We start from the raw sequence: 12,009 nt of genomic DNA on the forward strand, positions 1-12,009 counted from the left end.
TTAAAGAGTTATTTCCAAATAACTATTTAATTTATAATGAGTTGTATTTAATGTTGAAATTATAAAGCAAATTAAGTATCTTCATCATGTTCTAAATAACATTAAAATGTACATTGAAATCCTGTGTAGACAGGATTTGGGCAAATTAATAAACTTCCTTTGTGTTTATTGAAGTACTAAACTATTCATTGAGTTGAGAAGCAATATGATATAATGGATGGAATACATTTTTCTGTCTTGGCTTCAGCATTCACTTTTGTTAGTTAAAAGCAGTGTGCCCTCCAGTGCAGTAACATCACCTTTCTGGGCCTCTGTTTCCTCATCAGTGTTTAACTCTATATTTCTATGTTTCTGTGTTTAACATCTGTGTCATAGAGATAAATACAGAACGTTATGGGAGTACTGGGAAGAGCATAGTGAAGGGGCACCAATTCAGTCTAGGGCATCATGAAACAGTTACAAGATAGAATTCAAAATATGTGAATGTGTAACAGATTCTGTCATTCAATGATTTAGCAAATATTTTCTAAGTTTCTAAGTACTGTGTGTCTGGCAGTAAGTTAGATGCTCAAAGAGACACACCGAAAAATAGAACAGGAATGCCACAGTTGCTTACAACCTAGAAGAGCCCATGAGGTACTTAAAATGGTAACTGTAAGGCCAGCCAGCCTTGATGATTGCCCTAAAGCAATATAACTGACAGCTCTTCAAAGGGAATGATCATCTGTATGTATTTTTATTTCTCAGGACCCATCGCAATGCTTAGCACAGAGCTAAACATTTATAATGAGCAGCATGACCTGATCTGTAAATTGATGACTTAAGTAGTTAAGTATCACAGGAATTCAGATGAAAAGAGGTCATAAGTATTTGGAGCTATTAGAGAACAATTTAATAGGAAAGTATCAGAGGCATTTGAGATTTTGAGATGTGCAAATAAGTAAAATTTTAACTATTATAGTGTAGAGGTCTAAACATAGAGAGTAATATGAATGGTAAATAGAAGTAAAAAAAAAATAGTGCTTGTTTTTATCTGTCTGTATGTTAGATGGCTTTAGCAGAAAGTTTATTGTCTTACTGGAAAATGCCTATTGATCTGTTAGCTGGACTAACAACCTGAAGAGCAAATGGTATAGTGACCAAAATGGGTCGAATCTAAAGTCCACCACTGCCTAGCTGGTTCATCACTTAATTGCCTACACTGAATTTCTGCTACCTCATCTGCAAAGTGGGAATACTAATACTATAAAAATACTATTTTACTGGGATATGATGTTTGTAAAACAGTTGGCTCATTTTACACTCTCAATAAATACTTTCTGGTTCCCCTTTTATCCTTTATTCTGTAGGTAATTGAGGAGAGATGATTAAAGTATGTCTTTGAGTCATATAGTTAGAACTGTGCTTTAGGAAAATTAATCTGGCAGAAGGGGTAAGTGAAGAGATAACAATTTGGGTCTGGGAAAACCAGTTACTGAATTTATGATTATAGGGTAATGAGATCCTGAAGTCACGTAATGACAGTGGGAGAACAAAATATTAGTACTGTAAGAAATTGCTTTAAATTAAAATTATAAAATCTTCATACATAAAAACGTAGAAAATATACAAATCGTACTTCTAATGTATATGTGTTAAAGAACGTATCACGTTGAATTGTAATTGCTTGTCTCTTGCCCCATCCCTCCTCCTTGCCCTTCCCTGTATCCATCAGTTACTTCATCTTATTCATCTTTGAAAAGAGGTTATGGATTGTTGTAAGGTCGGAGAGCTGATAAGAATTTTGAATCTGGGTTTACTTCATTTCAAAGCCCATGGTTCTTCCATTTAACTGAACGTTTGCAAAATTCTTAATACATCTTGTCAAATTCCTTTTGTGAAAAAACTGTACCAGTTGATACTTCTCCCACCTATATTAGAATGTCCATCTTATTATACCTCACTGAATAATATTGTCTTGAAAAATATTTGCTAAAATTAAGTAAACAAAAGTGGTAATTAATAAGCACTTAATTTATTTTTCTTTTAATTCTGTTTATGTTTTGACACAAGAAAGCTATTTTTACTTGTCTATTTTTTTCCAAATAATTTCTCAGTTTAAGAAGGTATTTCTCTAGAACTTGAATAAATATTCAAATAGGTGTTCTACTGGCTTTTCTATAATTTTTTAAATATTTAATTATTTGATTCATCTGGAATTTTTTTTTAGTTTCTTTCTACCATATCATGGAAGGTTTTAATTATTTTCTGAAGAACCAAGAGAACCTTGTTAAAAGATGATCTTATTTATAAAGCAATCAGTAATGTAGTCGATGTTTTATCAAAGCTCCACTGAATTTTTAACAAAATTTCATTTTGGAAGGGTTATAAACTATTATAAAATTATAAAATTTGAAATTTATTACAAAGTGCGTATAATAGGATATTTATATACACTTATGAATATAAAAATTGGGAAAGAAAAAAATGCTTTTTTAGAATTTGTGAGATGAGCTTATGAACTCCTATAAAGCCTCTTTCCTAGCTTGAGATATGAAAGAGACGACAAGTGCAGATCCAAGGTTGTTTGTCCTTGTTACTTTACTTTTAGTTATTTAAGCAGTCAATGAAAATAAATCTTCACTTACATTTCTGTAGAGTTAAACAAGTGTGCCAAAATACACGTGATTCTTGACCTACTTTTATTATGACAAAACATTACTTATACTACCTCCTTTTTCTTTACATGGATTAGCTATTGATGCATAGAGGAAATAGCATTCTAGTCCTATAGGGATTTTCTCTTGTAGTTGTTTTTTATTTTTTTGTCTTATTGATCTAACTGAACTTCTCACTTATTTGAAAACATGGCACATGAAGCAAAATATCATTATGTATTCAAATATTTGTACACGCATTTCTTGAGTTGTGAATATCATAATTGCAAATGCATGAGTGCAACTGACAGCAGTATAACATGGTTAAGAACTTGGGCTCTGGACTCAGACTGCAGGTTTCTAATCCTAGATTCACTATTTTGTAGGTATATGAGTTTCCTTAACCTCTATGTGTGGATGATAATAATAGTACTTATCTTACAGAGGTGTGATGATTCAGTTAGTCAATTCATGTGAAACACTTAGAAATATGCCTGGCAGGTAATGTTGAAGAAATTTTCTTGCTGTTATTAAACACTCTCTATACCACCTTCCCCATGGTCTCTCCAGACAACAGAAAGGCCGTACTGGACCAGTGCTGCCTGTGGAGACTCAGGGAGCTCACTGTTCCTTCCCTACCAGCTGTTTTCTTTTCTCAGTAGTATACGTGCTGTGCTTCCCTCTTTCTTTTTCATTGCTTATAGATTCTTTAAACAGAAGTTACTGCTTCATATTTTTCTACTGGTTTAATACTTTTGTCAAGTGTCTATTATAGAACATTTTAAATTAAGTAAGATTTAAATGATATTTATAACATTTTAATGAAGGAGGGATCCAGTGGGACGTCAAAGCAAAGTGCATTTGAGATGCTAGACACACATATACAAACAACATAGGTTATTTTAAAAAATTAATTATAAGAGGAAAAACTAGAAAAATTACAAGATTAAAAAGGAAAGGGACTTCCCTGGTGGAGCAGTGGTTAAGAATCTGCCTGCCAGTGCAGGGGACACGGGTTTGAGCCCTGGTCTGGGAAGATCCCACATGCCGCAGAGCAGCTAAGCCCGTGTGCCACAACTACTGAGCCTGTGCTCTAGAGCCTGTGAGCCACAACTACTGAGCCCACACGCCACAACTACCCTCACACCTAGAGCCCGTGCTCTGCAACAAGAGAAGCCACCACAATGAGAAGCCCGCACACCGCAACAAAGGGTAGCCCCCGCTCGCCACAACTAGAGAAAGCCCGCAGGCAGCAGTGAAGACCCAATACAGCCAAACATAAATAATTTTTTTTAAATAAAGGAAAAAATAGAGATAATAGTACAAAATTGTTACCCTTGTTGATTTTGTTTAATATGTGATAAAATTTCAGATTTAATATCACACATTGTATCCTCATGGAACCCTTTTCTCTGAGATTGTAATTTTAACCAATATAGCTTTGTAAACAAAACTATTCTCTATATTTGCATAGGTGGCAGCCCATTCTTTTTCTGTGGTTTTGTTTTGATTAGTGATATTTTATTATATTAAACTTAGTTTAAAAACAATGTTTTTATAGAGTATGATATACCACCTTTTCTAGGTAGTTTACACAGCTTAGTCAGGTCAAAGATGAAACTTCTCATACTAAATTTAATTTCCAAATTGTTAATAAGTGCTGGAGTACCAAAAACTATCAAAAGCTTTACAGTATAATGAGGGAGATAACAGAAGTAAAGTGTTCTAAAGAACAAGTCGATTTTGGGGGGGAGCTAGGAACTGCTTCTTAGGAGAGATAATCTCCAATTGAGTTTTAAAGAATGAGTGAGAATATGACTGGTAAACAAATAGGGAAACACATTCATGAAAGAAAACAAGGGACACATTAAAATCTCTCAGGGACTACTAGTTTGATATGCGCTTCAACTCCTAGGATTATTGAATTATATACAGAGAATGACATGATCAGATGAGCATTTTAAAAAGATTACACTGACAACACTGTGGAGGCTGGCTAGTCTGAAGTCTGGGGGAATAGGAAGATGGCAAATGCAATAGATCCAGTAGAATGATGAAAGACCAACAGGTACAGTGTTTCAAAACTTTGGAAACAAAGGATGAGTAAGATTACACTAAAGAACATTGCAGTCAACTGCAAGTTTAGCTAAGAAAAATCCTTTGTTTTCTTGTTTTCAACAATGGAAATATATTTCTTTCTTAATGGCAAGAATAAACTTTGGTTAGAAAGGAGGAACTGGGCAAAAGCTTTAAATGTGTTCCTTGGAGACAGTCGTGAATCCTTACTATGCATATTAAGAAGATCAGATATAAGAAAGTTTATTTATTTTTATATAATAATACCACACATGATTCTACAGAGGGTATGGTAAAAATTAGGGGAAACACAGGCAATAAAATAGTGACTTTTAAATTACTTTCTGAATTTGGCAACATAGCTATTGTTAAAACCTGGATTCAGATTCTGTATTCTGAGAAAATTATTAAGAATATAGTTTAACACTATAATGTGTTTAAATTATACACATTTTTTCATATACAGTATCTTTCTTGACCCTTGTAATAGGTGAAGTAGGAAATTATTATTCTCATTTCAGATAAGAAGAAACTAAAGTTCAAAGAGACTGCTGGCTAAAATAGAGTTGGGACTATAACCCAGATCCTATGCATTGACTTAGGAACTTTGTACCATAATGAGATTCCTTTTTCTAACCACTAGGTGGTGATAATTTGTTGTTAAGAGAAAACTGACATAATTTAGATTTAACTTTGATCTAGGATGTATAGAACCTGACAAATGATAATGACCAGATTATTGGTATAGTTTTTCATGTTCTCTGATAATATTATCAGAATTTTGAAGCAGGGATAATCAAGTGCTTCTGGAATTACACCTGAATAATTTACATGGATGCTCTACATACCCATTATGATGCTCTAAATACCCATCATGAGGAAAGCGCTTAAGGGAGTAATGGTCTGTTAATACAACTGACTATTATGTAGCCATTATGTACTATATACATACATTTAGAAGGTACTTAGTATACTTAGTATGTGTTCAAGGAGTAAAAAAATAATTATGGAATTTTGTAATTCTGTTTAAAGACATTCAAATCAGTATTACATGAAAGTAAGGTATAAAATTGTACATATAGAGTGAGTTTAACTGTTAAAATGAATTTTTAAAAACATGTCAAAGGGCTTCCCTGGTGGCGCAGTGGTTGAGAGTCCGCCTGCCGGTGCAGGGGACACGGGTTCATGCCCCGGTCCGGGAGGATCCCACGTGCCGCGGAGCGGCTGGGCCCGTGAGCCATGGCCGCTGGGCCTGAGCCTCCAGAGCCTGTGCTCCGCGATGGGAGAGGCCACAGCAGTGAGAAGCCCGTGTACCAAAAAAAAAAAAAAAACATGTCAAAATTATATGTGAGTAGTGAGATTTTGGATAACGCATTTTCTTTATTTTTGTGTGGTGGAAATACTTTACACAGTGGGCATATATTCACATATTAATTTTATAATAAGATTTAAAATTAAAATGAAGGGATAGTTGCAGTTACCAAGATGAAACCTAGCTCCACAATTTCCAGGCTGACTTTCCTGACATTATATAAGTTTCTTTTGAAGCTCTTGGAGGGAACTGGAGAATGATAGCATCCTTCTACTTTCTTTTAACATATATATATCTTAAATAATGTACGTTTCTTCAGCAACAACTATCAGAACTTTTAAGGCTTGGGACTGCTGTTTTAATAGCTTTCCATAGAAGATGACAAATATTTTGTTTACCCTGTCAATTTTATATGAGAGAAAATATACAAATATGGTGAGCATAATTGATATATTCCCAAATTTTTGAGACTTTATCACAGTTCATTCTGAAAAATAATTATATATAAAGTGGAAAAATTGTTGCAGTTTGGTTGGAGGGTGGATTTTATTCCATTTTTAAAATCCCATTCAATTGACGGTAAACTTGAATTGTAAGTTCTCTGCCTCCCCCCCGCACCCCCCTACCCCGGACTTTGTTTTCAGATAGATTAGCTTAGTTTTCCCAGTACAGTTTTTATACATTATTACTGTTTTATTTAATTTAAAGAGTTCATAAAAACTAGGTTATTTTTTAACATGTTTTTTATTCAGCCTATTAATCTTAAATGTATGTTGAAATGTTAACTCTTGACATTTTAATGCTTCACCAGCGACTATAAATATACATCATAACTATTACCTACAATGAGTTTACTCATTGGTATTTACTTATTGAGCAGTATATTTTATATTGCATTTTAAACACTTAGATGAAAATTGAAATAACTAGTCTTTTGTGTTAAATTTTCTTCCATTAGAAAAAAATACATAAAGTCCCTTTCACACCAGTGTCCGCAACGTTAAAGGTGACTGTATTGTCAAAGATCGCTGGTGAGGAATTGCAGGCTACCTCACGAGATTATAAATGGACAAGGAACTTAGATTGAATCTTAAAATAATGAGTTTTCAACGAGTACATTTTTCTTCATTATAAATTAGGAGAATTGAACATGAGGTTAAATGTCTCAAGGATGCCTTTGTTCATAATGGCATTTCATACGTGGGAAAGTGTTTTCTTTCTTAGTTTTGTTGCTTTTCTTGTTGCTGTTCTTGCTGTGAGGCTGGTCCCCCCGAGGGGCTCGGAAATCCCATAAAGTGATTAAGTTACCCTAGTCAATAACAGCGCAGTGATGGGGTGGGTGCATTTAATGTGTAAAAATTGTCTCAGTAGGTGTGCTTTTATAATAATTTTTAAATATGTTTTTGCTCACTGGTTTATTTTTATTCACATTTTATCTTTGTATGATTTTTTTTAAATATCACATTAAAAGATCACATTTAATGATATTAGCCACATTATGTTTTTTATGGAACATTAATTTCATTTTGCTCCATTTATGAAATTTAAAGCTTTTTTTCCATCATTGGTGCAGCTTAGATTATCTAGAACTTCATTGTCCCATATGATAACCCCTAGCCACATGTATTTAAACTCAAATTTTAACTAGGTAAAATTAAAGTAAATGTTTAATTCCTCAGTCATACTAGTCCCATTTAATATGTTACTTAGGTACATTTGGCAAAAATATAACTCAAGCTCTTGAATTTCTCCAAAAAATAAAAACTGTGTTCCTACAGCCTTGTTATCTCTAACATATGGATTTCTTTTAAATCATGAGATGTCTTTTAACTCTCAGTCATGCTGGGGAATATCACACCGAGTCTCTAAGCTGAAGCTGGGCCATCCTCTCTGCTATGTCACGGTCAGGTCCCTACCTCCATATTCTGTGTTGTGTCGGTTTTCGCCTTTGAACAGAAGGGTCCAGGTATTTTAATCTGCATATCTCTGGTGACTGGTGTCACTCCAATGACAGTGTTTGGCACATAAAAGACAAAGTTTGTCAAGTGAATATTTTTTCCCCAAACTCTTTTTTAAAAGGACATATGGGTACCTATGTTTGAATTATACCATCACAAGTCAGTTTTCAAAATAATATTATAATACAAAGATGTTTTATCTTTCTCACCAAATTTTTGATCATCCTTCCTAATTCAGAGATCACTAAGCATCTATTATATGGCAAACTCTAGAAATATAACCCTCATGGAGCTTGTAGCTTGGCAAGTAAGACAGAAAGGTGCATGTTATTAATTGTAGCTGCAGTGTGAGGACTCCTATAAGTATAAACAAAATGTAAGTAGACACTAGAAGTTTAAATAAATAACACTTGTGCTATGACTCATATTTTGAAATATAATAAATATTTTTACTTGATGACCAAAATTTATTTTTTCAATTCTAGCTCCTTTTATAACAAATTATTTTACCAGTGATGGCATAGATAGAACAGTGTTATTTACTCATAGCAGGTTTTTTTCCATGAGATCTAAAGTAGGCTAAATTTCTCTTTAGCATTGTTTCTCTTTTAGGTCTCCAAATATTTATGGAAGATTGGCATAGCTATATCTTGTTCTAAATTATCGTTAAATATATTCTGCTTTTTCTGATAAGTGAATTTTTGCTGCTTTTAGGAGGATTTTCTATGGGAGGGTGCATGGCAATGCATTTAGCATACAGAAATCATCAGGATGTGGCAGGAGTATTTGCTCTTTCTAGTTTTCTGAATAAGACATCTGCTGTTTACCAGGTAAGTTCCAGATTTTAAAAACAAAACAAAAAAAAAATGAGACATTCACACATTGAAACTAAAACAACATTGATAATTACACAATAACAATTGATTCACAGAGCATTCCTGGGAATTCAAATTTGAATTAGTTATATTGGTTATATTGGTTATATTAGTTATATTGGTTATATTAGTTATATTGGTAAATTCCAGCTGGTCATTCATGTTTAGGAAGTGCCTTGTACAGAGATTATTGTTAAGCAAAGTGTCAAAGAGAAAAGGATAAAAAAATATGTGTATGCTATATATGTATCCTGCATACATATTAAAAATATAGATGATTACAACTAGGTTTGCTTATTATGTCATGAACATAATCAAACCAAAGAATCAGTTACATGGCTGGTACCTATTTTTCAGCAATATTGATTTACGAGTATGGCATATTATAGTGCTGCAGCCTCATTACCAGAAGTAGAACCAGTAGGTATGGAAATGAGAACAAGAATGCTATTTTTTCCTTGATTGTACCTGCGCTCTGTGTTCCTCCCTCTTTCCACTCCATGTGAAGAGGTTTGTCTTCCCAAGACACAAGGTTTCTGCGGGAAATGCTTTGACCATTTTTGAGACAGTCCTCTACGGAGTAAATTCAGATCACGTACAGCTGCAGCTCCAGTGGTGCCAGCAACCAGCTAAGCTCCTGGTCCTGGCCCATCAGTATATACCTTAGAGAGCTCTACCACTGCCTCTTCTTCCCCTTTAAATATTGAAGCTTTGGTTAAATTGGAGTTTTTCTGTCCCTCTGATTTCTGAGAATAATGTTCTTAAATGAATTTCTTAAACTTCTCCATTTTTATGTTCTCTTCTCTAGGCTCTTCAGAAAAGTGATGGTGTCCTCCCTGAATTATTTCAGTGTCATGGTACCGCAGATGAGTTAGTTCTTCATTCTTGGGGTGAAGAGACAAACTCAGTGTTAAAATCTCTAGGCGTGAGGACAAAGTTTCATAGTTTCCCAGGTGTTTACCATGAGTTAAGCAAAGCTGAGCTAGAAAAACTGAAGTCATGGATTCTTACGAAGCTGCCAGACTGAATGAGTCAAGATTGATTTGTTAATATATAAGCAATGTCTTTATGAAAAGTGATTTTTACTGCCAAATTCTAATTTGATAAACAATAATTAAAATATTAAAAAATATCAGCAGTTTACTGACTTATTAGTTATTGAAATGCTTAGCACCATAGAGAGTAGTATAATCTTATTAATGGTTAACGTTAATTTAGGCAAACATCTGTGTATTATTTGGCAGATACATTTTTATAAATATTTGAAGGCCTTGTAAGTAAGTAAATATTGAAATATTAGAAAGTAATTAAACTAGCTTAAATAAAGGCAATGAGAAACCAGGAAAAGTTTTAACATGATATTATTTTATCTTTGTTGTCACTTTCTTTAAATTGCCTTTCCGGAGATATTCATGCTCGTGTAGTTTTTGACAGAATAACATTAGTACCCCACATTTATAGAGTAGTTTCCCGTTACCTCACCTGACCATCACAAGAGCTTGATGAAGTAGACTGAGTAGTTGTTACTGGTATTTTATAATAGGGATAGAAGGATTGAAAACTTTCCCAAAGCCTCAAGAGTAAAAATTGGAATCCAGACCTTCTGGTCCCAGTGGAGCTCCCTTTCTCTGAGACCAGATTGCTGCTCTGCTCCAGTCCTAGGGTTCCAGTTGCTCTTCACATCCTTGTCAGCACTCAGTATGGCCAGTCTTTTCAGTTTTATCCATTCTGGTGGGTATACAGTGGTAACACTTTGTGGGTTTAATCTGCATTTTCCTAACCTAATGGTGTTAAGCAATTTCTATATGCTTATTTGTGATCTGTATAAATTCTGATGATATCTCTATTCAGATCTTCTGCCCATTTTTTATTAGGGCATTGTAAGAGCTTGCATTGTAAGAGCTGTTTATATATGCTGGATAGAAATCCTTTGTTAGCCAGATGTTTTACCTTTTTTTTTTTTTCTTAGTCTGTGGCTTGCCTTATTTTCTTTACAGTGTAATTCAAAAGAGCAGAAGTTTTTAATTTGATGACGTCCAGTTTATTCATTTTTTTCATTTATACTTTGTGCTTTTGATGTCATATTTAAGCAATCTTAAGAAATCCTAGGTCACTAAGATTTTCTCTTATATTTTCTTCAACTAATACACTCCTTTAGTGCTATAAATCTTCCCGCAAGTATTATATTAGTAACATCCCACGATCTTTTATATTTTGTGTTTTCATTTTCATTCAGGTCAAATCTTTCTAAATTCCCTTTTGATTTCTTCTTTAACCCTTGGGTTACTTAAAATTGTGTTATTTTGTTTCAGTATATTGGGAATTTTCTAGAGATCTTTGCTATTGATGTCTAAGTTAATTCCATTATGGGTCAAGAGAGCATACTTTGTATGGCTTGAAACCTTTTAAATTTATTGTGACTTGTTTTATAGCCCAGAAGATGGTCTATCTTGGTAAATGTTTTGTGTGCACTTTAGAAAAATATATATGATGCTAGTGTTGGGTGGAGTGTTCTCTACATATCAGTCAGATCAAGTTGGTTGATATCCTTGTTTAAATCTACTATATCCTTGCTGATTTTCTGCCTGCTTGTTTTATAAATTATTGAGAGGGGAATATTGAAAGTTCCAAGTATAACTGAATTTGTTTCACTTTGCCATTCCCTCAGTTTTCGCTTCATGTACCATGAGGCTCCATTATTAGATGCGTAAACATGTAGGACTATTATGTTCCCCTGATGAACTGGCCTCTTCTTTATGAAATGATCATCTCTATCCGTGATAGAGTTTTTTGCTCTGAAATACTCATTGTGTGATATTGATATAGTCCTTCCAGCTCCCTTTAGACTAGCATCTTTTTCCATACTTCTCTTTTAACCTATTTGTGTTTTTATCTGTAAAGAACAATTCCATCAGGCAGAACACAGTTAGGCCTTCCTTTTCTATCCAGTATGGTCATCCCTGCTTTTTATTTTTTGATTATTTAGAACATTTTAATGTGATTGTTGGCATGTTTGGATTTCAAGTTACCATCTTAACTGTTTATTTTCTCTATATTCCATCTCTTCTTCTTTGCTCCCTTATTCCTCTTTCTACTCCCCCTTTTTTTCTTGGATTATGTGTTCTTTTGCTGGCTTCTTAGTTATGATACTT

General features: G+C 33.8%; 1 protein-coding gene across 1 annotated transcript in view; it reads left to right on the forward strand.

The window, feature by feature from the left end:
- Nucleotides 1–11,800, forward strand: part of LYPLAL1 (lysophospholipase like 1) — a 31,399-nt gene extending 19,599 nt beyond the window's left edge. Inside the window, exons 4-5 of the mRNA XM_082832468.1 lie at nucleotides 8,697–8,812; nucleotides 9,666–11,800. Of these exons, the coding sequence (XP_082688594.1) occupies nucleotides 8,697–8,812; nucleotides 9,666–9,884 (335 nt within the window). The 3' untranslated portion in view covers nucleotides 9,885–11,800. The remainder of the gene's footprint in view (nucleotides 1–8,696; nucleotides 8,813–9,665) is intronic.
- Nucleotides 11,801–12,009: the final 209 nt, after the last annotated feature.

The sequence above is a fragment of the Leucopleurus acutus genome (assembly GCF_964270905.1).
Source record: "Leucopleurus acutus genome assembly, chromosome: 2".
Taxonomy (NCBI): Eukaryota; Metazoa; Chordata; class Mammalia; order Artiodactyla; family Delphinidae; genus Leucopleurus; species Leucopleurus acutus.